This window comes from Papio anubis, chromosome 1 (genome assembly GCF_008728515.1).
Source record: "Papio anubis isolate 15944 chromosome 1, Panubis1.0, whole genome shotgun sequence".
Taxonomy (NCBI): domain Eukaryota; kingdom Metazoa; phylum Chordata; class Mammalia; order Primates; family Cercopithecidae; genus Papio; species Papio anubis.
The window spans coordinates 51587157-51612020 of NC_044976.1; the positions used below are offsets into that span (position 1 = coordinate 51587157).

Sequence of the window (24864 nt, forward strand, 5' to 3'; positions counted from 1 at the left end):
CATTCTCCCCAGACCTCAGTAAGAGGTGGAGGAGCAGGCTGCTGGGAGGGGATGGGGGCCCAGCTCCATGGCACCACTCGGCAGGTGGGCAGCACGTACCCATGGTGGCGGAGAAGAAGACGATGCCCAGCACGTTCATGCCATCGCTGGTGCCCGGCTCTGACTTGTAAATGACCTCAGGCGGTGGGGTCAGGTCCAGGGCGAAGTTCTGCACACGAGAGCCATTCTCCTCCTGGACCCCGTAGATGAGGATTCGCCGAGGAGGGGCCTCCTCTGGTGCCACCTTGGGGGACTTGACAACTGGGGTGGTCTTGGTGCGGTACTGGTGGGTGACACCCCACCCAGAGAGAAGTCAGGGCCAAGGGTTGTTATTAATATTAACGACAAGAATAATAGCATCTTGAAGGCACATTTGTATCCACTCCTATCCTATTTGATTGACAGTAACCCTGTGAAGCAGGCAGAGCAGGGATTGCTATTGATATTTTATCCAAAGAGAGCTGCAACTCCTTCCTCTACCACCACACTACCCAGCCACGCTGCCTCCTGCCTTCATTCCTCTTCTTCCTTCTACACCTCATCACCCCATCTGAGTCCCTCTTAACTGCCCACCCAGCCCCTTATCCACCCAGGTAACCCTTCCTCCGCCCATCTGTCCCCTCCCAATCATCCAATATCCATCCACCTGGTGGCCGCTGGCCCTGCCGCCCACCAGGTGGAAACTTGGACCTTCTCTTTGAAGAAGCATAGCCTGCCCCAAGCCTTGTTGATGAGATGAAGCCCATGCACGAGAAAATGACCCTCCTGAGCCACGTACCTTTCCCTCTCTGCCCCCAGAGCATTCATGGGTCTCAATCCCTCATCCCTCAGGTACTGGGAGCCCAACAAGGGAGCTTCCTCTCCCCTCAAACATCACTGCATCGATAAGACCAACCACCCAGGAAACATATGAGACCTGAAGTCTCTGCTTCCTTTTCCTCCTCTGTAAAATGGATCATGATAGCATCTACCACATGAGATGAAATGAGACGATGTATATAAAGTGCTTACAACAGTTCCTGGCACATGTTAAGCCCCATGGAAGCATTACTGCTACCATTATCATCATCATCATCATCATCATCATCCTGTTGAACACTCTGTGCTGGTTGCTGGAGATACACAATGAACCTGACATGATTTCTGCCTTGGGGAGGGAGTGACTAATTGGCTGAAAGAGATAGACAGCTTCACGAAGAAGGGGACATTTGACTTGAGTCCTGAAGGGTGGGTAGGACTTTGCCAAAAGAAAAAGGGCATTCCAGATAGTTACAAAGTAGAGCAACATTGTTTCTCTTTATCTCTCATACCCTCAATGATTCCCAGTCACAATAGAAACTCCCTAGCTTAGGATTTGGTCCCCTTCACAATCTGGTTTATTTCATACATGTCAGGAGAGACACAGTGACTTGCCGAAGCTTTCACAGCTCCCTATTCAGAAGCCTCCTCTCTACCCCTCAGCCACTTCCTTGTGTCCCCAGGCTCAACGTAGGGCCCAGCCCAGGAAAGGGGTTCAGGAAACTCTGGATTTAACCAACAGCTGACAATTTAGAAAGGGAAACAGAATTGGAAATTATTCAAAGGGCAAGGCAAAGACTGATGCATAAGGACATTCACCACAATTTCAACAAAGGAAAAACTTTGAAAACAACCTAAGGGAACACTGAAAGGGGGAATGGGAAATAAATGGCAGCCTAGCCTTATCAAAGGCCATTATAGTACCACCAAACATTATACTTTTAAGAAATATTTCATATCCGGGCAAAATGCTCATGATATAATGGAAGTGAAAAACAGCAAGATGAAAACTGTATATGCACTATGATTATAATATTATTTTAAAATATATAGAGGAAAAAGACTAGAAATATACCGTCTGCTACCAGGGACTATGTACTAGAACTACAGATGATTTTTATTTTCTACTTTATATTGTTTAGTATTTTCCTAATTTTCTACAGTGAACATCATTATTATTCTCGTTGGGGAGAAATGATTACTTTAAAAGGAAAGAGAAGACAGGCTAAGAAGATAGGCCTGGGTTTACCTACTGGCTTTGTTATTTACTAGTGGTATAACCTTGGGCAAATCACTGAATCCTCGGAGCCTCAGTTTCCTCATCAGGAAGTGGGGCTAGTGCCGAGTTACTGTGAGGATGGGCGAGAGGGTGTATGTGTAAGCAGAGCAGGCACTCAGTGAAGGCTTCTCTCCACCCCCACACTTTTTCATCATGAAAAATGGAACCCAGGACAGGGATGTGGCCATGGGGGGCTCTAAGGATCCCCAATGTGCCCTCCCCTCTAGCATCCCACCTCCAGGAGACAGCGTGACTGACCAGCACACCTGTCACGTCCCAGCCATGCCACTAGCCCTGCTGCCTGCCCTCCTGCCGGCTGCCCCTTCCCTCCCCTCCACCGCCCATGGACTCACTCACCTGTTTGAATGTGGCTTCTACTAGGTTGGCTGGGAACATGTTCCTGGGAAGAGAATCAGCAATTGAAAAATTCCAGAGCCCAGGACAGGAGGGCCCTGGGGGTCGTGTCCTTGGGGTCATCTGAACATCTCCCTTGGTGGTCGGGCCTTCCTCAGGCCAGCCTCCTCTGAGGTCTCATCCCCTACATCATGGACACTCCACACCACCAGCACCTGCTGCCCTCAGACTGTGCCACTTACTTTCCAGAGCCAGGCATTTGTCTACACTGTTCCCTCCGCCTGGAATGCCCTGCCTGCCTCTCTGTCTGGTGAACTCCTCAAATCTACCACAGATCAAGCACCTCTTCCTCTGTCCAGCCCTCCCTGACTGCCCCACAAGACCCTGTGGCCCTTCTGTGTGTGGGTCACTGCCACTCCGCCACACCACCATGCGGTCGCTGGCTCACCTGTCTGCCTCCCCCACATAGGGGCCGCCTTGCAGGTGGGACTTGGTTGTTCATGTCCTATCTGTGGGGCCCAACACGGGACCTCTCACACAGGGGGGCTCGTTATTCTTAGTAACATATTTTGTTATAAAGCTAAAGGTGGAGGAGTCTTTCCTACCAGATAAAAAAACTGTAAAGATATAACTGTCAAAACTGTGATACTGACACAGCAGTCAATGGAATAGTCCGTGTAAGGGAAGCTGTAGCCCAGAAACAGAACCTAGCACATCTAAGTGTTTCATACTTGATAAAAGTTGTTTCACAAATCAGTGAGGAAATGAAGGATTCTTTACAGAATACTGTGCAGCTGACCAACTGTTTGGAAAAATAGATGTCAGATCCTTACACCAAAATGAATTCCAAATGATTTAAAGAGATAAATAATTCTTTGAAAAATGAAACCAGCTGGGCATGGTGGTTCACGCCTGTAATCCCAGCACTTTGGGAGGCCAAGGCAGGCAAATCACCTGAGGTCAGGAGTTTGAGACCAGCCTGGCCAATATGGCGAAACCCCATCTCTACTAAAACATACAATAATTAGCTGAGTGTGATGGTGCTTGCTGTAGTCTCAGCTACTCAAGAGGCTGAGGCAGGAGAATTGCTTGAACCCGGGAGGTGGAGGTCGCAGGGAGCTGAGCTTACACCACTGCATTCCAGCCTGGGGACAGAGTGAGACTCTGTCAAAAAAAGAAAGAAAGAAGGAAAAAGAAACCATAAAAAGCTAGAAGAAATACAGGTTGAGATCTTATCAGGTCTCAGTATAGGAAATGACTCTCTAAGAACAAAATGAGCAATAAATCAATAGATTTTACTACATGAAAATAAAGAAATCCCGAAGCGCAACATAGCATCCTGGATTGGATCCTGCAACAGAGAAAAAGGACATTCGTGGAAAAACTGATGAAATCCAAACGAGATCCGTAACTTAGTTAATAGTGTTGAACCAATTTAATTTCTTAGTTTTGACAAATGTACCCTCGTTATGTAAGCCGCTAACATCAGGGGAGGCCGGGTGAAGGGCGTGTGGGATCTCTCTGTACGGTCTACAACTTTTCCGTAAACCTAAAACTAGGCTAAAATGGAAAGCTGAATGCTTGAGAAGCTCTCTAAGACATATTGCAATACAGCTAAAACCACAAAGCAAGTGACGAGCTGGAGAGACTGCGTGACCAAGCACTACCATCTTAAATCTACTAAGAGCTTTTACAAATCTTGGCCTGGTTTCTACCTTCACTAGCTCCTCTCATCAGAATATCAGCTCCCTGGAGGGCGGAAACTCTGTGTTTGTTCACTGCTGTGTCTCCAGCCCCGGGAAGAGTTCCCAGCACATACCAAGCACTCGGTAAATATTTGCTGCGTAAACCAATAGACCACAAAAATCCGACAGGAAAATGATGGAAAGATACGACCAGGCAATTCGTGTTACAAAAGAAGGAAAGTCAATGGCCAAAAATGCTTTTTAAAATGTTTAGTTTCATCAACAAATTCAAGATATTTCCACCTGTCAAACTGACAAAGTATTTTTAAAACGACAGTGCACAGTGTGGGAGGTTTGGTGAGAGATGGGCACCCTCACATGGTCCTGGCAGCAGCCTTTCTCTAAAAGCATTTATATCTTTGTCTTCACAGTCCCCTTCTAAGACTGTGTCCTGTGAGAAATGCCACCTCTGAGGTTAGCATGTGCTAAGAGGTTTCCGTTGCGTGCCTGCTCTTCCTCCAACCTGCGGCCCCACACTCACACTGCCTCCACCTGGGTTGCCTCCTACTCACTCTTGTCCTCAGTTCCTCTCTTCCCATCTTTCAAGACTCAGCTCACACACACATGGAGAACATGTGGAAGGTCATAAGAAGCCAAATGGAACTTGTACCTGTATAGACATTTATTTACAACTTCCTTTACAGTTACAATCATTTTAAATGTGGGCCCTGGCAGGGTTAGCTAGTTGCCTATACAGTCTCCATTCTCCCATCCTTCCTTAATAGAAGTCCTGTTATATTGTGGGGACCAAATGGGACTGCCATCAAACCCTGATTCTCTTGCTGATGGGGTGGCCATCAAGAAGTGAGTGAAAGTTGTTGGGTGGTGATTCCTGGAAAACTCTTAAGGAGGTGCCCATTCAGCCAGGACCCTTTGGTCCATTCCTCCAACTTTCTTCTTTTATGCCTTGAACACGGAGATAATAGCTAAAGTTTGAGCAACCTTCGTGGACCATGAGACTCAGATGAAAGCCAGGTGCTAAGCGTGGCACAGCACACGGGTGGGCGGGGCATGGGACCCTGGCGACTGCCAGCTGCCCACCTCCCATTTCTGGACTGCTCTTCAGGAGCAAATGCAAGCTTTTACCTTACTTAAGCCTCTGCTGATCTGGCAGCCAAAAGCAAGTCCTGACTAGTGTGTTCTCATACTAATAACCAATGAATTTATCCTGCAGATTTTAATCAAGAATTATACCTTTGATTATTAAATGGGGAAATGTACATTTTCTTTTGGCTTTGAGCCTTCATGGGAAGACTTTTCTGCTTGTCCCATGAGGTCCGTGCTCCTGGTGGCAGCTACATAAAACACAGAACGTGCCTGGGGACATTAATAGCCATGCCTATCAAATATCCACACACTCTGCCCTGTGCCTCCCTGCACGTTTTCCAGGCAGAGCCAGAGTCCATCTCTCAGCTCCCCTCTTCCCCTGCTACTTGCAAATTCTCACCGAGATGCTTCCAAACCCACCCCTAATAACATGTCCCCAGACCAAGTCCTAAAGGTGGGAATTGTTCCTTCCCAAGCACAGCTCCTGGAAGCTTCTTCCAATCCCTGAGAGGGTAGTTGGGAGCTATAAATAGAGCCCAGTCATTACTTAATCTCTGTGGTGTTTTAATAAGATTGGAAAAAAAAAAAGAGAGAAGGGGCCAGCCCTGATTAGTGCTCTGCTTGGGTTTCTGTTTTGCGCGCTGCACTGGGAGCAGGCGCCAGCGTTCTGGAGCCCCCGCTGGAGCCCTGGAAAATGAATTCCTGTCTTGGCGGGTCATCCAGGGACATGGCCCGTTGTGTTCCTCTGGAATCATCTTTGAGACATAGATGCAGATCTTTGCCCCTGAGGTGTGCCTTATGTCTCCACACAGTGGGCTCCCACTTTTCATTTGTCCCACTTGCCCTGGTTCTCAGTTCTCTGCCTGGTCATCTGTGTTTCTGTTCAGTCTTCAGTGCCTGGTAGACACCTGCAGTGGGCCCGGGCAAGGGTCAGGAGGCCCCTGGTCCCTCACTGCCAGTGTCCCCATCTCCTTCACAGCCTCTCAGAGCATCAGGAGTCACCGTCAGTGCACCCACTTGTCCGTCTGTCCTGAGATGGTGGGCAGCCCTGGGGTGGGGGCGTGAGGGGCACTTGTACTTGCTCCCCAGCTCCCAGCACAATGTCTTCCCCCAGAGCAGCAGCTGAATACAGGGGGGCTGAATGGAACGGAAGTGACTGTGCCCCTCCCAGGGCACCCCATCCATGCCTCTGCTCACCTGTCCACTCCACCCTGCTCTAATCCATCCTTCCCAAACCCACCAGCTTCCCATTCCGAAAGCCTAACAGCCAGCCCCTCAACCTGGGCTTCCTGTCTTCAAGGTTGGACTCTGCCCAGCCCTCTCAACCTCATCTCCCAGAACCCTCCTCCAGAAGCTTCGGTTCACTCCCTGTAGCCTCTTCACCGGCTCATAGGCCTTTGTGTTTCAGAACCACAGAGCTAGATGGGAGCTTGAAAATCACTGAGGAAACTGAGGCCTGGAGCGGGGAACTGGCCTGCCCAGGGTCACACAGTGACTTATTATTGTCAGAGTGGAGATGAGGCCACAGGTCTCCTAGGTTCTGGTTTCCTGTCCCAGGACACCTGTGTTCTCTCCCTGCAGCCCCGCTCTCTGACCAAGAAACTGTGAGAGCGAGGCCCAACACCCAGCTTTGCAGAACAACTTGCCTCAGGGTTGAGAGCGGGTGGGGTAGCGCTGGGGGGTAGGGGGTGCGGTTCTAAGCAGCAGGATCAGTTTTCTGTTCTAAGCAGCAGGATCCATTTTCACCACGTGAAAAGCAACCCAAGAGCAGGAAACACTCTGGAACATTTGGCTGTGGCACGTGTGTTTGATCCGGAGCCCCGCAGCCCCTGAGCAGGGGCAGGCAGTGGTGAGGCAGGCAGCACCGACACCTCCTTCCACCACGTGGAGAAGCCGTTCTGAATCATTAAGATCCAAGAAACCATGAATCACCACACCCTAGAAATAACAGATCTTAGAAACGAGGTTTCTTGAAGTTCCTCTTTCCTCGGTTTCCAGGATATCCACTCTCCCAGTTCTCCTCCTGTCTCTCTGCTTGCCGCTGCTCTGTCTGCCGTGCAAAGCCCACAGTGCGGCCGTGAGCCAAGGCCCCTCCTAGGCCTCTGCACCTGCTTGCTGGGCACGTTCTCCCTGGACCATTCCAGCTCCTCCTGGGGGTCAGACCCCAACGCCACTGATGACCTGAAACCCACATGTGCATTCAGCAAACTCTGTGCACCCACTCGGTGCCAGGTGCTGTTCTAGACTCCAGGATACAGCAGGGAACAGAGGTTAAAGAGCCAGGCTTCACAGGGCATGTTACATTCCAGTGGAGGTGGGAAGAAAAGAAACACATCGATGTGATCATGTTGGGTACTAAGAAAGGCTATGAGGAAAGGTGACAAGAGAAGACAACAGAGAGACAGAGCCTCGGAGGCCCCAGGAGAGGCAACACCCAGGAGAGATGTAAATGGAGTGAGGGAAGGAGCTGCATGCTTTCTGCTGGGAGGGCCATCCAGAGAGGCGGCAATGGCACCCAGATGGGAAGGACAGCGAGGCGGGTGGGGCTGGAGCCAGGGCAGGGAAGGGGAGAGTCGGGGCAGAGGTCAGAGGCTGACGTGTGTCAGCAAGTGCCTGTAAGCCGCAGTGCAGGCTACGATTTTGTTGCCATGTGCTGGGTTGAGAGCAGGTTTTGAAAAGGATGCCTCTAGCTGCAGTGCTGAGAACAGACCACAGGAAGCAGAGAGGAAGCGGAGGCCAGGCCGGACACCGGAGGGGCGGCAATGGCGGGAGTGGCAGGGGAGGTGGAAGGGCCATGGCTTGGGATTTCATTTTCAAGGTAAAATTTGCTGAGGAACTGGCTGCAGGGTATGAGAGAATGAGAGATGTCAGACCAAGACAGGCAGGGCGAGAAAAGGGGAGATTTATGAAAAAATCAAGAGTTGAGCTTGGGCCTGTTAATTTTGAGATGCCTCTAGACACTTTATGTGAGAATCTGGAACTCAGGTGAGAGGTTTCCAGGCTGGAGACTGAATTCGGAAGTGCCAGAGTCCAGAAGGTGTTCAAAGCGCTGGTACTGGATGAAGTCTCGCTGGCCAAGTAAGCACTCACAGAACAGACCCTGCCTGGATCTCTTTCTGGCTCCAGACTCTACAGGTGACAGCCACGCGATAGGAACAGCATGGCAAGCATTTCATGATCCTTAGTTCATCACACACTCTAAAGGGTAAAAGAGAAGCTGAAGATTTTCCTGGAGTAATGAAGGCAGTGGTAGACTGATTGCATCGATGGCCTTGGTTTGTAGACTCCGTTTCCTTTGTAACATTGTGGTCCCTTCCCACCTTGACTCTGGACTTGGCCACCTGACTTGCTTTGGCCAAGAGGATATTAGTGGACTTGCTGAAAGCAGAGGATTGAGAAACATTTGCATGTTTTGATTTCCTCTCTTGCTCCTCCACCTTTGTTATTAAAAAAAATGCCTGGGCTAGCTCTCTCCTGGAATCCTGTCACCACCATGAAATAAATCTAGGCTGGCCTGCTGGAGTACAAAGACCACAAAGAGTGCAGCTGAATCATCTCAGCCAAGACTCCCCTAGACCAACTGTTCGCCAGTTGAGCCACCAGCTGCCTGCAGACATGTGAGTGAGCTCAGTCCAAATCAGCAGAACTTTCCAGCTGACCTGTAGACTTGTGGCTGTCGTTTTAAGCTGATAAATGTTGGGTTGGTTTGTTATGCAGCAGTAACTAGCTGATACAGGGATTGAGAGTTTCTTTAGAGAGCGGGTGGGAGCCTGTGTATGGGCATCTATCCCCACGGGGGAGGAAAGGAATGCTTCTCCACAACCTCAAGCCAAGAGAACTGTTCAGAGACCTTGGCTTGAGTCTCTTAGGATTTGAGGAATGTAGGGGCTGGTGCCTGACTCATGTCCAAAGGCCCTGGGAAAGGCCAGCACTTCCAATAGGGATATGTATGCTTCCCATGGGCCAGATATGACCCAACAGGGTCACCCAGGGGGTGAGGTGACCCCAGTAGAGGAGTCAACCAGAGCCCCAGTCTAGGGAGGACATTGTAAGTAGCCAGATGGAATAGACTGCCTGAGTCCAGGGGACAGCAGGTGAGAGATGCAAGAGAGAGAAGAGGCTCCAGAGAACCCGCAGAAGTACTCTTGGAGAGACATGACCAGGAAGCACCTGCTCCAGCTCACCCCACTCCCAGTCTGGGCAACCCGTCCTGGCCAACTCCCTCACCTCTCACCAGGGAGCAGGCAGAGCAGGAAAGAGAAACGAACTCACCACGACCCTCTTCACACTGCAGCTTTCCCAGTCTGAGTCAGATCCAAAAGACTAGGACAGGGTTAAACTGCATGAGTGTGGGGTTTTAATGTTAGGCCTAGACTTCTTAGATCTGAAATTGATCGGAAAGTGAGAAGTCCTAGAAGGAGTTCCCTGAGTGGGTTTAGTGGGGTAGCCTGTGGAGCCCAGCAGACCATTCCTGGGTGGGGCTTCCCAGGCTCCATCCCAGTCCCTGCTCTCTCACCACCTGTCCTGCAAGAGCCCCTCTGCCACTAGGGTTGCACCTAACACCTCTCCCTGGTGATTTCCAAACCTCTGTCTCCAGCTTAGACTCCTCCATGAGAGTCACAACCACTGGCCAACCATCAGTGGACACCTACCCCAGGATGCCTGCTCCTGCTGCAGACCATCCATCACTTGGTGACCACACCACCATCCACCTGGATGCATGGGCCAGAAACCTTCATGCTGGGTGATCAGCAGACCTCACCTCCGTCTCACCCGCCTCCTGCTGAGGGTCCCTCCTGAGCAGCCCTGCCATCTGCCTCTTTTTCCATCCCCAGTGCCACCACTTGGCTCTGTCCCTGGCTCTGCCTTCCCCTCCAACCTCTCCCACAACTCTGACCCCTGGTCAGAGTGAATCTTCTGAATTGGATCATGCCACTCCTTTGTGTAAAACCCATTTCCTGTGGCCTTTAGGATAAAACTTAATTTTTGGCCTGGTTCACGGTGCCCTTTGAGGTCCGTCCCCACCTGGATTCTCCCGCAGGAGTTTCTGCCCGCCTCTCACCCCTTCTGCTCTGTCACACTGATTGTGCGATGCCTTCTCCCCCACACGGTTCCCTGCAGCTCAGGACCTTTGCACAGCTGTCGCCCCCAGGCCTGCCCTCCCTGCCTCCCCATCTTCCCCTCCCTTAGAAGGGCGGTGGCTTCCTGCTCTCAGCGGCAGCCCCAGCTTCCCCATTGCAGCCCCAGGCCCCCACGTTGTCCCTGTCTGCTCCAGGGTCTGACCACTCCTGCAGGGCAAGGGCTGGCTCTGAGTCCCCTGGTCCAGGGCCCGGCACAGAGCTCCACTGGTGAGGGAGCGAATGCATGAAGGAGAGGAGCAGGGGTGGCCTGCAGGGGACCCGGGGAGAGGGAGTGGAAGGTGGCTGTGCCGCTGGGTCTGCAGTGCTTCCCTGGAGAGGGAGCCTAGGTCTGAGAAGCAACGTCAGCTGTACTGCCGTGGCTAGCGGGTGGCACCGCAGGGCAAACGGCACCGTCCTTGGAGTCAGACAGGCCTAGGTTGAATCCTGTCTCCACTACCTACCTACCGATGACTCTGGAAAAGTCATGGCACCTTTCTGAGCCCCGTTTCCTCATCTGTGAAAAGAGGACCAATAAAGAAAGGGAGGGGCCAACAACCGCCAGCCTCCCATCCTACAGGCTGGGCATCAGCAAATGCTCACAGACGCCTGCTCTGCACCCAGCCACAGGCGGAGAGGGGCAGACCCCGTCCTGCCTGCAAGGTGCTTCCAGCCTGGTGGGGCAGATGCTGCAGCATGATCTCGGCGGGCAGCCCGGAGCTCAACCCCCCAGGGTGATCATGGCCTCCGTGATCACCCCCATCCCTACACCCCGTCCTGGCCTCTGGGGGCCCTAGCAGGGCAGGCTTGGGCCTGGCATTCCCGAGCGGGGTGTGGGTGGCAATGGTTACCGGATGAGGTCCAACAGGGCATCGGCTGAGCTCATGATGGGCTTCCCACTCTGCTCCGTGGTCTCCTTCTGGGCCGCGCCGCCTGGGTGGATGATGGAGACCATGAAGATGCCCACGATGACAGCCATGAAGGTGGTCCACAGGTAGTACGCCACGGTAAGGACGCCCAGGCGGCTGGAGGTCTTGGCATCCAGGGAGGCAAGTCCGGACATCAAGCTGGGAGGGCGAGGGGGTCAGGGGCTGTGGTGGGGAAGCCAGGGTCTGGCCGAGCACTCATTGCTCACTCGGCCCCTCCTGGCTATGCCCAACTGCCTCACAGTGCTCCAGGAAACCCCGTTCCTTCAACAATCCAGTCCTGTGCTCCTTCCAGCCTCTCTTTCTGCTCTGCCCTCTGCCCCACGCCCTGGGGTGCAGGCCCCGCGCCTTGAGACCTCTGCACCTGCCGTTTCCCTTGCTTGATGTCCTCTTAGAAGCTTCCTTCACTCTCCTAATGCCTGCCCACCAGGCAGGATCAAGCTCGGGCTACCTCTGAGGTCTACCTGCCTCTCCCCCAAAGTGAGGAGCCCATTCCAGGACTCCCACAGCTGCTGGTTGCTCCATCAGGACCCTGCCTGTCTGTCTGTGAAAGGAGGGACGGGTCTGACTTCCCTGTGGGTCCTGAGAGGACGGCACTGCAGGCGGTTCCTGCAGGCCCCTGGACCAGCTGATGAGGGAGTGAGTGAGAGCGCTGGGCTGGGGACTGGTGACCCGGGTCCTAGTCCCAGCTCTGCCAACTGGCTGTGTGGCCTCAGCAAGCAAGTCACTCTCCCATCTTTGGGCCTTAGGATCTCCATCTGTAAAATGAGGCCATCTTGGGTTTGTGCCTGGGCCCAGGTTCCCTGTCATAGGTGGCTGTGTTGAGAGGGCTGTGGGTCTCTCTCCTCTCGGCTCCTCTCCACCCCCAGCCACCCTGGCCTGGGTCTCTGCCTGCCAGTGCAGGTCAGCCCCGAAGTCCTGGAGCCCCGGATCCCCAGAGCGACACTTCTTGCAGCTGTTGTGGGGGTGTGGGATGGTGGGGGGCGGGGGGACGTGAGAGATTAATTAAGGAAATGCTTGTGCTTTGCTTTGTTGCCAAAAGGATTTTTCCCCAAAGCCCTTTCATTCTTTCAGATAAAGAAGTATTTGTCTGGTTTTAATCATGTAAACAAGAGCAGATAATCCCCAGCCACGCTCCTCTTATCATTAGATTCGGTGCAGCAGCATCCAGCCCCAGGCTGAGCGTGAACACCGCTCCCCTCCCGCAGCGGGAGCCACTGCCTGTGAGGGCCCTGCCCTGCCTGCTCGCTGGCACAATGGCTTACTCTTCTGGTAAGACAGAGTTTGAGCGTCCCCTCCTCCAGGAAGCCTTCTCTGACCACCAAGCTGAGTGAAGCCTCCTTCTCTGGTTCCACAGTCCCTGTGCCTCCCACTGTCCCTGCCCCCACCTCACTGAACTGTGAACTGTTTACCGGAAGCGCCTCCAGGGTTGGGCCAGGTTCTGATTGAATGCTGGGTCTGCAGTTTGGTAGCAGACCTGCTGAGTGAAGGAGTGAATGAATGAATGAATGAATGAGTGTTTACAATCTCTGCTCATCCTCATCTGCCAGGATGCCATATGTTAGTGATGGGCTTAGGGTGGGTCTTAGACATAAATCCTGAAGGGCTCATAATGGGATTGTGCAGCCAGAGGAAATGGGGGCTGCCCTGCAATCATTATCCAAGACAGGTTATCCCAGGCAGGGTCGGTGCATCAACCCCAGGGCCAAACAGTCCTCCCACCCTGACAGAACCCCCACAGTGGGGTCCAGCTGCCTCAGGCCACAGGGAAACCATGTCCCCGAGAGCAGGCCCTGCCTGAGGTCACACAGGACAGCAGTGCCCGGCTGGGCCAGAACTCAGGGCCAGACCCAGGCCTGTCCTCCTTCATTCATATGTGTTCAAACCTTTCTCACATGCCCACTCTGTGCCATGCCCTGTGCCCACAGGAAGAAATCAGAACCTGTCCCTGACCTCAAGGAGCTCCTAGTCTGCCAGGGAATGGGGAGGGAGATGGAAAGGACACTGGGCCACAAGTGCACTCAAATGGCCCCTGGACTATGTGGGAGCATCAGAACCAAAAGGGAAGGGGGGACAAGGAAATGCTGTCTTTATTCAGAGAAGGTTGAATCACTTCAAGCTAGGGAAGTCAAGAAGGGCTCCCTGGAGGAGGTGGCATTTGAGCTGGCTCTTGGAAATGGGAGAGGATTTGGAGATGGGGCAGACATGCCCAGCAGTGAGACAGCAGAAGGCAGAAGGGAGGCTGGAAAGTGTGAGACATCGTGCTATTCGATGTGGCCTGAGCTTAGGTAATATCTGAGGATTGGTGACAGATTGGTGATAGAAGGGATAGAGAAGATAGGCTGAGCTCAGGAATAGGGTGGCCTTGTGGCATTTAGCACAACTCAGGCGGCAGAATTTGCTGAATGTCTAGAACGGAGAACTAACAATTCCTTAGATTTGAGAAGATCAAAGTAAACGTGGTGTACTGGGAGGGTCACTGAAGTAGTATTTGTAAGATCAAAAACCTGACCTAAGAACTCACCGATGCAGATTAGATAGAAAGGGATGGCACAGCAACCATCAGGAGGGGTAATGTCCCTGGAAGGATGTTCCTAAATCAACGCTAAGTGGAAAAGCAAGTTACCAGATCGTTTGCATCTCTGCAGTGAGCCCTGGAACCTCCTGGGATGGAGGCCCCCCTCTGGATTTGCGGTCTAGGCACATAGATGTGTCTGAGGGATTGCATGGAGTGGGGCGCAGGTGAGGACTGGATTTCAGAAAAGGATAAAAGCCCCTCAGAAGGCCCCTCCGGGGAAGAAGAAGCCTAACACAGGGGTGGCGCCAACTCAGGGACAGAATGAGATGTGGGAGGGAGTGTAGGTTCTAGACAGAGCGAGAGGGACCCCTGACTGCACCCTGGGGCCCCCATTGGCTCTGGACAGGAGAGCACCCATGGACGAAATGGAGAGAATCCTGGCACCCAAGTCGTTCTGTGCTGGAGCCTCCTCCCTCCCCACATATGGCGGAAGGGAGAGGTGAACAGCCGCGGGAACTGCTGGTGACAACTGGCAGCATAGGTCAGCCTCCCCCAGAGTGCCAGGGCCATGGCAGGTGAGGGCAGAGGCCAAGAAAAATGGGGGCTGGGCATGCAGAGGGCGTGGCTTCCACAGCCCTCACAGGCACAGAAAGGAGGTGTAAGGCCCTGCCCTTTGGCTTTTTGAGGAGTTTCTCCCTGCTGAGGCTCCTCAAGGTCCCAGGCTTCAGGACCAAGCTGTTAAAGGTGACTTTTCTGAGAACTTGCAGCTGGTGCCCAGTGGTGGTGGGAGACCAGGTCGCACGGACGGGCACGGAAACAAGCAAACTATAGGAAATGTAACCGTTATCTTTGGGTGTTATAAATAATTTTCATTTTGTTTTGAATAGTCCTTCACATTCTCTATTCTTTCTAGATTGAGCCCGTCTTCTTGTGTGATGGAGAAGACGCCTCCCGGAGGACCCAGCAGCCTCAGAAGCCATCATCTCTCTGGGACTTTACCGTTCCCCAGACACCTGAACACCCAGCTCACTGGATCCTTCAACAACCTTCCGAGTGAGGCGCTGTGGAGTTCCACTGCGAGCCACATTTGTAATTTAGAATTTTCTAGTAGTCACGTTAAAAAGTGAAAAGAAACAGGTGAAATTAGTTTTTTGGTGAAATTAAGTTTAATACATTATTTAACCTAGTTTATCCCAAATATTATCATTTCAATGTGTCATCAATATAAAAATTTTTAGGCCAGGAGTGGTGGCTCACGCCTATAATCCCAACACTTTGGGAGGCCGAGGTGGGTGGATCATCTGAGGTCAGGAGTTCAAGACCAGCCTGACCCACATGGTGAAATCCCATATCTACTAAAAATATAAAATTAGCTGGGTGTGGTGGCGCATGCCTGTAATCCTAGCTACTTAGGAGGCTGAGGCAGGAGAATCGTTTGAACCCGGGAGGCAGAGGTTGCAGTGAGCCGAGGCCGTGCTGTCGCACTCCAGCCTGAGCAACAAGAATGAAACTCCGTTTAAAAAAAAAAAATTATACTGCTTCAGGTTTTAAATTTTAACTTAAATTAATTAAATAAAATTAAAAGTTCAGTTCCTCAGTTGCACTGCCCACATTTTGGGTCTCAGTAGCCTCCTCTGACTCATGGCTGTTGTATTGGACAGCCCAATACAATAGTTCTGAGTTACAGACGCAGAAAATGGAGCACAGGGAGGTGGAGGGAACTGGCGAGGCCCCCCAGTTGGTGAACCATAGCGTCAAGATTGGAACAGGGATTTCTGGTTCAGGACCTTGTGGCGTTCCCCCTCCCACAGTGCCTCTCTGTGGTACAGATCTGGTTTTACTCTGGTGGTGGGGGAAAAGATCTAGTTTGGGCTATGATTTTATTTTTTTATTAATTCTTTGAGACAGGGTTTCACTCTGTTGCCCAGGCTGGGGCTCAGTGGCACGATCACGGCTCACTGCAGCCTTGACCTCCTAGGCTCAAACGATTCTCCCACCTCAGCCTCCCAAGTAACTGGGACTATAGGCACTCAACACCATGCCCGGCTAATTTTTTAAAATTTTTAGTAGAGATGGGGTCTCTTGATGATGCCCAATCTGGTCTTGAACTCCTGAGCCCAAATGATCTTCCTGTCTTGACCTCCCAAAGTGCTGGGATTACAGGTGTGAGCCACCCAGCCCAGCCAACTATGATTTTAATGTGATTCAGCCCATGTAAAGCCTTTTTAGTTCAATCTCAGCGTTCACAGCCTGCCTGTGGTAATGAGCCTCAGATTTGTGGTGGGGAGTTTCCCATTGTTGGAGGCATCCAAGTGGATCCTTGATGGCCACCTGTTGAGATACTGGATGGAGGCTTCCAGATAGAGTGGGGGGTTCCATGAGGATGACTTCAAACATTCCTTGTGGCTCTGTGATTTATGGTGAGGGGAGAATAGGCAACCACCTCTCTCCCACTCCAGGCTTGGCTGGGTGCTCCTGGAAGCACCTGAGGTGTTTGAGGGCCCCAGGGAAGAGCCTCTGGGAGTCTGGAGGCCTGGAACTCCCTCCTAAACCATCTGGCCACCACTCAGAGCCCAGGGATTGTGGATCAAGAGATTGCGGTGATTAGAGACATTAACCGGCAGAGGCAGTGGGGAGGCCCAGCCTGTCTCAATCTGGTAATTGTTCCCCTTGCAGAGGTGGGGGAAGGGAGGCGGTGGCTGCCAGGCTCCCCAGGGAGGGAGAAAAAGGCCGCTGACTGACCCTCCCCTGGTTTTCCCAACCCCCAAGGTGGGACTCCTGACCCCATCTCACACTGGGAGGTGCTGAGCAGCTCTGCCATTTGCCAAGAGCTGGTTGCAAAGGTGAGGGATTAGAAACCACGCCCCAGGAAGTCGAAGTGGAAGTCGCACCTCCCTGCAGAGAGAGCCAAGAGAGCCTGCAGGCTGCCTGGTTGCCGGGTGTCCCTCCCCCAGTTTTAAGTCCTCCAGTGACTCCCCATTGCCCTCCGCAACCATCCCAGCTCCTTCCCTGCCCCGGGTCCAGTGCGGCTGGGCCATTCTCCTCCTCGTCCACTCTGCTCCTGGGAGTACCTTTGCACCGGATTTTCCTCCCGCCTGGAACTCTCCATCCACCATCCCTTCCCCGACCCCAGCCCAATGTCCCCAACCCTGGGTCAGCTTAGACATCACTGCCTCTGGGAAGCCTTCCCTGACTGCAGTCATCTCACCCACTTCCCCAGGGCAACCTGTGCTTCCCAGTTTGTTATGGACCACCCTGCCAGTGGGCTCAACCCGAATCCCCAGGGCCTGACCCAGTGCCTGGCACAGGACGGGCTGGCAGGGAGTGCCGGGAGCCCAGTCCCCACCTTCTTCTCCTTTCCTGTCCTCTAGACGAAGCTCAGCTCTGAAGTCTCCACTTAGGCACCACCGCCCACTGAAGGCCTCCCTGAACCCTTAGGCAAGACAAGGAAGCTCTCGTGAGTAAGCATCCCTCACTCGCTGGGAGACCTTGGGCATGTGACTGAGCCTTGGTGTGCCTCTGTTTCCACTGAGGATGAATGGGGATGATGCTGGTTTGCTGTGAGGTCGAACCTTGGTTTGGAGTGGCGCCTGGCATGTGATAAGTATGCACTGCATTTCAATTGTTAGAATTTCCTCTGTCGTCTGTGGCCACCTGCCCCAGCAGACTGGAACTCCTCCAAGGCAAGGCTAAGTCTAGTTTGGCTCTAGGTCCTCAGAACCCAAGGTGTGGCACAGGCCTGGGTGCAGGGTTGCTGATGTGTGTGATGCTAAACCAGGGTGACATTCTAGATCAGACTTGAAAAGGACGGCTTGTGTGCCCTGGTGACTGAGCAGCCATTGAAGGTTTCCTGAAAACAGATCACCAGTACCAGCCTTGGTCCCCCTGATGGGCTTAGGGGAATGCCCGTGGCGTTGTGTGTCTGTGTGACATCGAGACAGTTAGCACCAGAAATCTGGGAAGAGATGGGAGCTTGGTGAAGGGACAAGGAGCCAAATGACTGTCCTGGGCAGTAGAAATGGGTGTCTAGAGGTGAGCCTCAGGACTCTGCTTTTGGCCCTCTCCTTTCTGGTCATTTTAATCAATGGCTTGGCCAAGGCCCCCGACAGCATGTGGAGCAGATTTGTAGAGGACAGGAAGCTGGGAGGAACAGCTAATGTGTTGGATGAGGGAGTTGGGAATCCAAGCAGACCCCAGCAGGCTGGGACCATGGGCCAATTCTGACACAATGAGCCTGAACACAGACATGTGTTGGGCCACACTTGGCTTCCACAGCTTGGAGTGCACAAACACCGGGGTGGGAGGGGGAGGCCGAGCCGTGGCTGCACACGTGGGGAGGGGACTTTGGGTTTTGCTTGCTGCCAGCTAGTGAGTCACCTGGGACGCGGGGCAGCCAAAGGGCTGGTGGGCCCCCCGCCTGTGGCTTCAGAAGCCCGGGGGCTGGTGGAGGCTGCTGCAGACTTGCCTTGACTCACTGGGAAAGGGACGGGGTGGGGTGTATGTGTCCTGTAGAGGGCAGCTGGGGTAGGTAGCAGGTGACAGAGGCACGTGCCTGGTTGGGGGGAGCAGCTGGGGGGCTGGAGGGCAGGTGCTATGTGGTCCAGAGAACAGCAGACCTGGGAATGCTGGGGATGACGGGAAAAGCCCTAGGGCTCTCAGCTCAGCGCCAGGAATAACTTTCTGGCAGAGCTGTCCTGTTCTGGCAGGAACTACCTTGAAAAGTGGTGACCTCCCAGTCACTGGAGGTGTGCAAGCAACTTGCTAAAGTCACACAGTAGGTGGGTTCAAGCCCTACTCTGCTAGCATGACAGCATCCAGTCACAACCTCCTGGCACTGGGAAGACCTGAGGGACAGTGAGGAGCCCCAAGCCCTGCAGCCAAGTCCTTGGGCTCTGGCCTCGGCTGACCCAGCTGCAGAGGCTCTCCCCAGCTGGCCCTGGGATGCAGCTGCAGGAAGTCCACCAGACAGGCCGCAGGAAGGAGGCTTTGGGGGTTTGTGGGCAAGAGGGGTCCCTTCAGTCCACCTGAGCATCATGGCTTACTCTTCCTTTCCCCTGAGCAGAAGGCAGGCCCAGCAGCTGACAGCCAGTACCATGCCCATTAGCGCCAGCTCAAAGTCATGCTTCCCAGACGGCTCTGCCAAAGCCCCACGCTCAAGCCGACTCCTCCTGAGGTCTGAGGCAGCATGCCCAGACTCCCACTTAGCTAAAGTCTGGGCCATCTGGTCTCAGCACCCCCTCCCAAGGGCAGAAATTCCTCCACCACCTCTGCTTGCATATCTCAGAGGACAGAGAACTCACTACCTTCTGAGTCAGCCCCTCCACTATGAGCTGGTGATGCTTATTAGGAAGTCCTTCCTGGTGTCACAGTGAAATCTGCCTCCGGGGAAGAGCATTGGGCCACATTGGGCCCAGCCAGCCCTCTGGAGCCACATGGACCAAACCTCTTTGCCTCCACCTTGATTTCCATGGAGGGAAGGTGGGAGAGAGGGCGGGGCTCAGAGCGTGGGCAGTGGGTGCTGCTACCCTGGCATGCCCTGCTGTCCTCTGAAGGTCCCTCCTTCCCAGGCCTGGGTGCCAAGAGGGCGCTCCACTGGGACCTGTGCAAATGACAAGCTTGAACTGGATCAAAAGCAAATGAGCAAATGCTGGAGGAGCCACAGCTACAGCCCTCAGAGCTCACCGTCAGACTTCCAGCTATTCTCAACCATTCCCCACCAAGAAGGCTGCATTCCCTAAAGTAATCAGGGCCAGGGCCAGTTTCCAACTCCACGTGAGCTGAACCTCTCACCCCTTCCTTGCCCATGTGGCAAAGACCGTCAGGAGTCAGGGAAATTCAGGTCTCCTGCCTCCTCTCCCTGCACCAGCAGGGTCCCTGGAGTCCGCCCCGCACAGGGCGCGGGCGGGGCCATCCTGGGGGCCTCTCTCCAGCGCGGTGGTTCTCCACAGAGAAGGGCAGCAGCACAATAAAACCTCACCCACCTCCCCAGGTTCTGAGATATGTGCCCACCCTGCCCGGTGTTGAACATTTGCTCTGGGTGCTGTGGGGCTCAGAAGTGAACGAGGTGGGTCTGTGTTCTGCATGGCGCTCTGGCCAGCAGGTGGGGAGACCTGCAGCAGAGCAACACCAACCCGGGGGTGGGGGTGGCTGTGACTGAGCGGCCAGAGCAGGGCCAGCCTCCCGGGCATCGGGCTGGGCCTCCCAGGGGAGGGCACAGCTGGACAGAGCCTCGAAGGCCAAGCAGGAATCTCTAACTGGAAGGGAGTGAGAGCATGGAAGTCTGTGGTGCAGGATACAGCCTGGGAGTTTTTCGGAGTCACCAGGCTAGAGGTCTGACCCCACCCGCAGCCCGCAGCGGGCCACGTTTCCCCTCTTGATGAGTAAGGCAAATCATCTGACTGGGCAGGAGGGCCAAAGGCAGGTCCCAGGGCTCACACCAGAAGGTTCCGTGGAGCTCGCCGAACTGTGGCTGCCCCGTGACTCGGGGGGCAGCGTCTGAAGCGCAGGCTGTGCCGGTTTGGCCCTCTGGCCACCCGCTCCTCTGCCTCCTCCCGCTCACGGCCTGTCCTGGGGAGTCCGGGCAGCCCCCTGCACACTGGCTCCCAAACCAGACTCTGACGGCTGCTTGGCCCAGGCCCATTTCCAATAAGTTAGAATGTGGGTGTTGGGGAATTTTCTGCCAAACTAGAGTTCCTCAGGAAGGGGAGAAGGGAGTGTTGAGTTTCTTTGGCCAAACATGATTTCCTGATTCTAAGAAAAATCAGTTTAAAGTCCTTACAAGAAATAGGAAGGAAAACAATACATACACAATACAACACACACACACACACACAACACAGCTTCACAGACAAACCCACACCCACACTTGGCTGTCTTTGCTGTGATGTGGAGCTCACAGAACACTCTACCATGCGCAGCCCTAGTGAATCACAAACACATGGATTCCGTTTCCCCTGAACGACGCCTGGTTTAAGAAACTGAAGAATGAGGGGAGAGAAGGGTTTGGCAAAAAGCAAGCGGAGAATTGGAGGCTCTAGCTGGATCCAGATGCTGGTCTGACCTACCCCTAATTCCTTGTGTCAAGCTTGTCTGAGGATGTGTGAAAACAAGGCTCAGTTGACTTCCCAAGGTTAGGTGCAAACTCTAGCCTCAGTGGAATGGGGCCATAAAGGGCCACACACACACACACACAAACACACATGCACACACAAACACACATGCACGCAAACACACACATGCAGCACCTGCTGGGACCTGCTTTGTAAATTAGCAGACAGCACTGTGCCTATTTTACGGCTGAGTCTAAGAGGGTGAACTCAAGATGAACCCACAGTTCTGGGGCAGAGCAGCTCCCCCAAGAGTCTAGTGGCCTCCCAAGTGTCTTGTGACAGGAAAAGGGCTTTGCAAACTCTGTGCCTCCCGAGTGGGAGAGTGAAACAGGATCGCCAAGGTGAAGGTGCAGCGTGGAAATTCTTATGGCATCATGTTGGGGGAAAACCAAAGCAAGCAGGCTACAGATTTATTTTTGTGGAAGATACTTTTGATACTTTTTGGGTTACACTGTAAGTTGAAAGCAAAAAGGATTGGGGTAGTGACAAGTGGCCTGCTGGGGGGAGAATGGGAAAGTAAGGCTCTCAGGCCCTAAAGGCTTGACTTTTCTAAATAAAGATGTAGTTGGCATGACGTTAGTGAACTGTGGCAGCACACGGGAGAGAGCTGAGGAGGGCAAACCCATGGGAGGGGGGCCCCAGTGCAGGTCCTGTCTAGACGATTCGTTCCTATACTAATGTAATGTGAGGCAGAATTTTCTAATTTTTGTCCAAGGCTTCTCTGTTCGTGGGTGGACAGAGCAAGTTCCCCTGCAGGCAATTTTATTTTACAAAGAATCTTTGAGCAGCAAATGTCAGATGAGAAGGCAGCACTGTCCGGGGAAGGGAGGTGCTGTTGTGGTTTGATGGAAACCCCCTCCTTGAGAACTTGACATCTGCAGAGTTATGGAAAACTGTGCCCATTTGCACCAGAGGATCAGGGCCTTCTGAGAGGAAAAAGACTAAGACCTGAGCCCCGGTTCCCTGTGATTTGAAGTTAGCACCAGGGTTCGCTAGAGTCCCCCAGCCGAGATGGCCTGGCACTCAAGGCCCCCAAAATGAACCCAGTAGGAGGGAAAAGGGAATTGGGGCTCAACTCCCAGGGAGTTGATCTCAGGACATGACTGAGGCTGATTTAGAGACAATTATCGAGCACGTTGGGGTGACTTGGGGTGACCTAGGGGTCTGGAGGCATCTGTGGCCTAAGCAGCCTTGTGCACGTGCAAGGGGCAGTGTGCAGACTTCCACCAGACCACGCAGGACCTGCGTTCCACAGGGCCACCACGTGGAGGGAACCAGAGCAGCAGAGCTGGTGGCAGGACCCCATGTTCCAGCTCTGTTTACACCAGAAGCTTCCACTGAATGAAATAAGCTGACTGTGGCCATGGAGTGGAGGCCTCCAGAGGGAGACACCGGGCTTCCTGCTTGTACAGGGGAGTAGGACCATATTCAATGTATTCAGTTTCAATAAAGCAAAAACCAAGCATAATTAATTTTGCCCTTGAAACTCTCTAAAGTTGCCCATAGAGTCCAGGAGGTATAGTTTTGTGTACGTGCATTCAAGACAGTTTTCCTTCCAGCCTTGCAGTGGGTTGCTGTTTCTTTAAGCAAACACCAGATGAGACCGTCCGCATACACTTAGAGGCCTGATCTAAAACACCGCCCCTCTGCAGGCCCTGGAAACTCCCTGGCTTCAGGGAGGTGCTCACTGTGTGGCAGGTTCTTGGGCACTGAGGCCAGTGGAGGCAATTCAGGCCCTCCTCTCTCGTGGCCCTCACCTGGGGCAGAGCCCTTGGAAGGAGGAGTCTCCTGTCTCATTTAAATGATTTTCTCCCTTTTTCAGAGCACATGTAATTGAATTCACTTAAGTTAAATGCACACATGATGGGACTCCACTATAAGGCGGGGGTGGTGGGGAGGGCTGAAATAAACTGAAAATGGTAAATCTGGAGTTACACTGGGTTATACAATTAAATAATTAAATGGACCCACTAGCAAGCAGATTTAACCAGTGGGTTCTCTGCATGGTGAGCCCATAGAGAGCCTCTAGCCAGACCCTGCAGATGACTGTCCTCGCTGGCAGGTGTCTTGATCTCTGGGAATGAATAAATGGGTATTTGTCATATTTGATTGCCCCTTATTAGCATCGGGGGACAGACCCAACCCGCTCTGGGGCCCAGACAGTTGGGCTTCTGATCCCATCAGCCAAGGACCTCACCCTGCATCTGGTGAATTCACCAGAAAGAATAAGAACAAACTTTATGGAGAAGAAATCACAGTGGCAGAATTAGCAATGTGGAGAGGATGATTTCTTCTCTGTTATCCAAAATGTTTGTAATTTGCTTATCTAATTTTTTTTTATGAGACAAGGTCTTGCTTTGCTGCCCAGGCTGGAGTACAATGGCATTAACATGGCTCACTGCAGCCTCAACCTTCTGGGCTCAAGCAATCCTCCCACCTCAGCCTCCCAAGTAGCCAGGACTACAGGTGCCCACCATCATGCCTGGCTAATTTTAAAAGCTTTTTTTTTTTTTTTTTTTTTTTGTAGAGATGGGGTCTGTCTCACTATGTTGCCAGGGCTTTATCTAATTTTTTAAAACATGAAAACATCTTTAAAGGTCAGCTCCTAACTGTCTTCCAGGGCCCATTCAAATGCTGGTGGTGAGGCTTTCCCTGAACTCTGCTGCTGCTGCCCTCCGCCGCTTCTTACTCATTGAAAATGTATTGATCAGGCACCGGCAGTAGCAGGCCCTGTACGGGGCAGTGAGAAATCAGATGAAAGGGAGAGAGTTATATTCTTCAGAATTACTTTTACAGTAAGGGAGCAGTCCTTGTTCAGAAGAAATTTCTTGATGAGCTACTTGGACAGAAGCTGAGCAGAGGCTCCACCCAACCCAAGCCGGCTCCAGGGAGAGAGGTGAGCAGAAGTGACTTCCGAAAGACATCCGGCTGCTCTGGGGACAGAGGAAGAGAGAAGGAAGGTTCCGGGAGAGAGAAGGAAGTAGACACGCACTCAGGTGACCCTGACAACCTGAGCCCTGGTGTATCCTCCTCCCCCAGTGTGGCAGTGCCTGTGACTTCTATGAGAACGTGGCAAGGTGGTGGGATGTCTCCCTGTGGTTATGTGGTAGAAGACTTTGACTCAGAAGACTGGCGAGGACAGGGCTTCCCGCTGGCCTCGATGACCTATAGTGCTACGCTGTGAGCCGCCTGTGGAGACGGCTTGGGCAGGGAGCTGCAGGCAGCCTCTAGGACCTGAGTGGCTCCACAGCACAGCTGTCAATGCTGGGCCCTCAGGCAGCAGCCACGGGGAATCACTTCTGTCCGTACCTGAGGGAGCACGGAGGCAGATTCTCCCTGATTGGGCCTCCGGATGAGAACAGAGCCAGAGGACACCTTGATTGCAGCCTGAGACTCTGAGTTAAGGACTCAGCCAAGCCTGCCCAGACTGCTGACCTAGGGACTGAGGCAACCATGAAGTATGTTTATGTCACTAAGTTTGTGATACTTTGTTACACAGCAATGGTAACAAATACACAGATATACACACAGAGGACCAGGAGACAGCTGAAGGTACTACTTGGAGCAAGGAATGCTCATGTGAATGGGAAGCTGATGAAGGCTGCTTGGTTGTAGGAGTGAAGGGCAGAGAAAAGCAAGAGGCAGTAAGAATAGGAATTGGGCCAGGTGCGGTGGCTCACGCCTGTAATCCCAGCACTTTGAAAGGCCAAGGCAGGAGGATTCCTCGAGCCCAGGAATTCGAGACCAGCCTTGGCAACATAGTGAGATCCCCATCTCTACCCAAAATTTAAAAAAATTAGCTGGGCATGGTGGCGTGTGCCTGTAGTCCTAGCTCCTTGGGAGGCTAAGTCGGGAAGATCGATTGAGGCCAGGAGTTCAAAGTTACAGTGAGCCGTGGTCATGCCACTGCACTTCAGCCTGAGGACAGAGCG

General features: G+C 53.0%; 1 protein-coding gene across 2 annotated transcripts in view; it reads right to left on the reverse strand.

Moving 5' to 3' along the window:
* Positions 1-24864, reverse strand: part of SLC1A7 (solute carrier family 1 member 7) — a 53121-nt gene that overhangs the window by 13079 nt on the left and 15178 nt on the right. Inside the window, exons 3-5 of one of the 2 annotated variants that reach the window (XM_003891900.3) lie at positions 11231-11446; positions 2474-2516; positions 100-322 (exon numbers count right to left, since the gene is read on the reverse strand). In XM_003891900.3, coding sequence (XP_003891949.3) covers positions 100-322; positions 2474-2516; positions 11231-11446 — 482 coding nt within the window. The remainder of the gene's footprint in view (positions 1-99; positions 323-2473; positions 2517-11230; positions 11447-24864) is intronic. The other variant, XM_009208761.2, reaches the window with a different exon arrangement.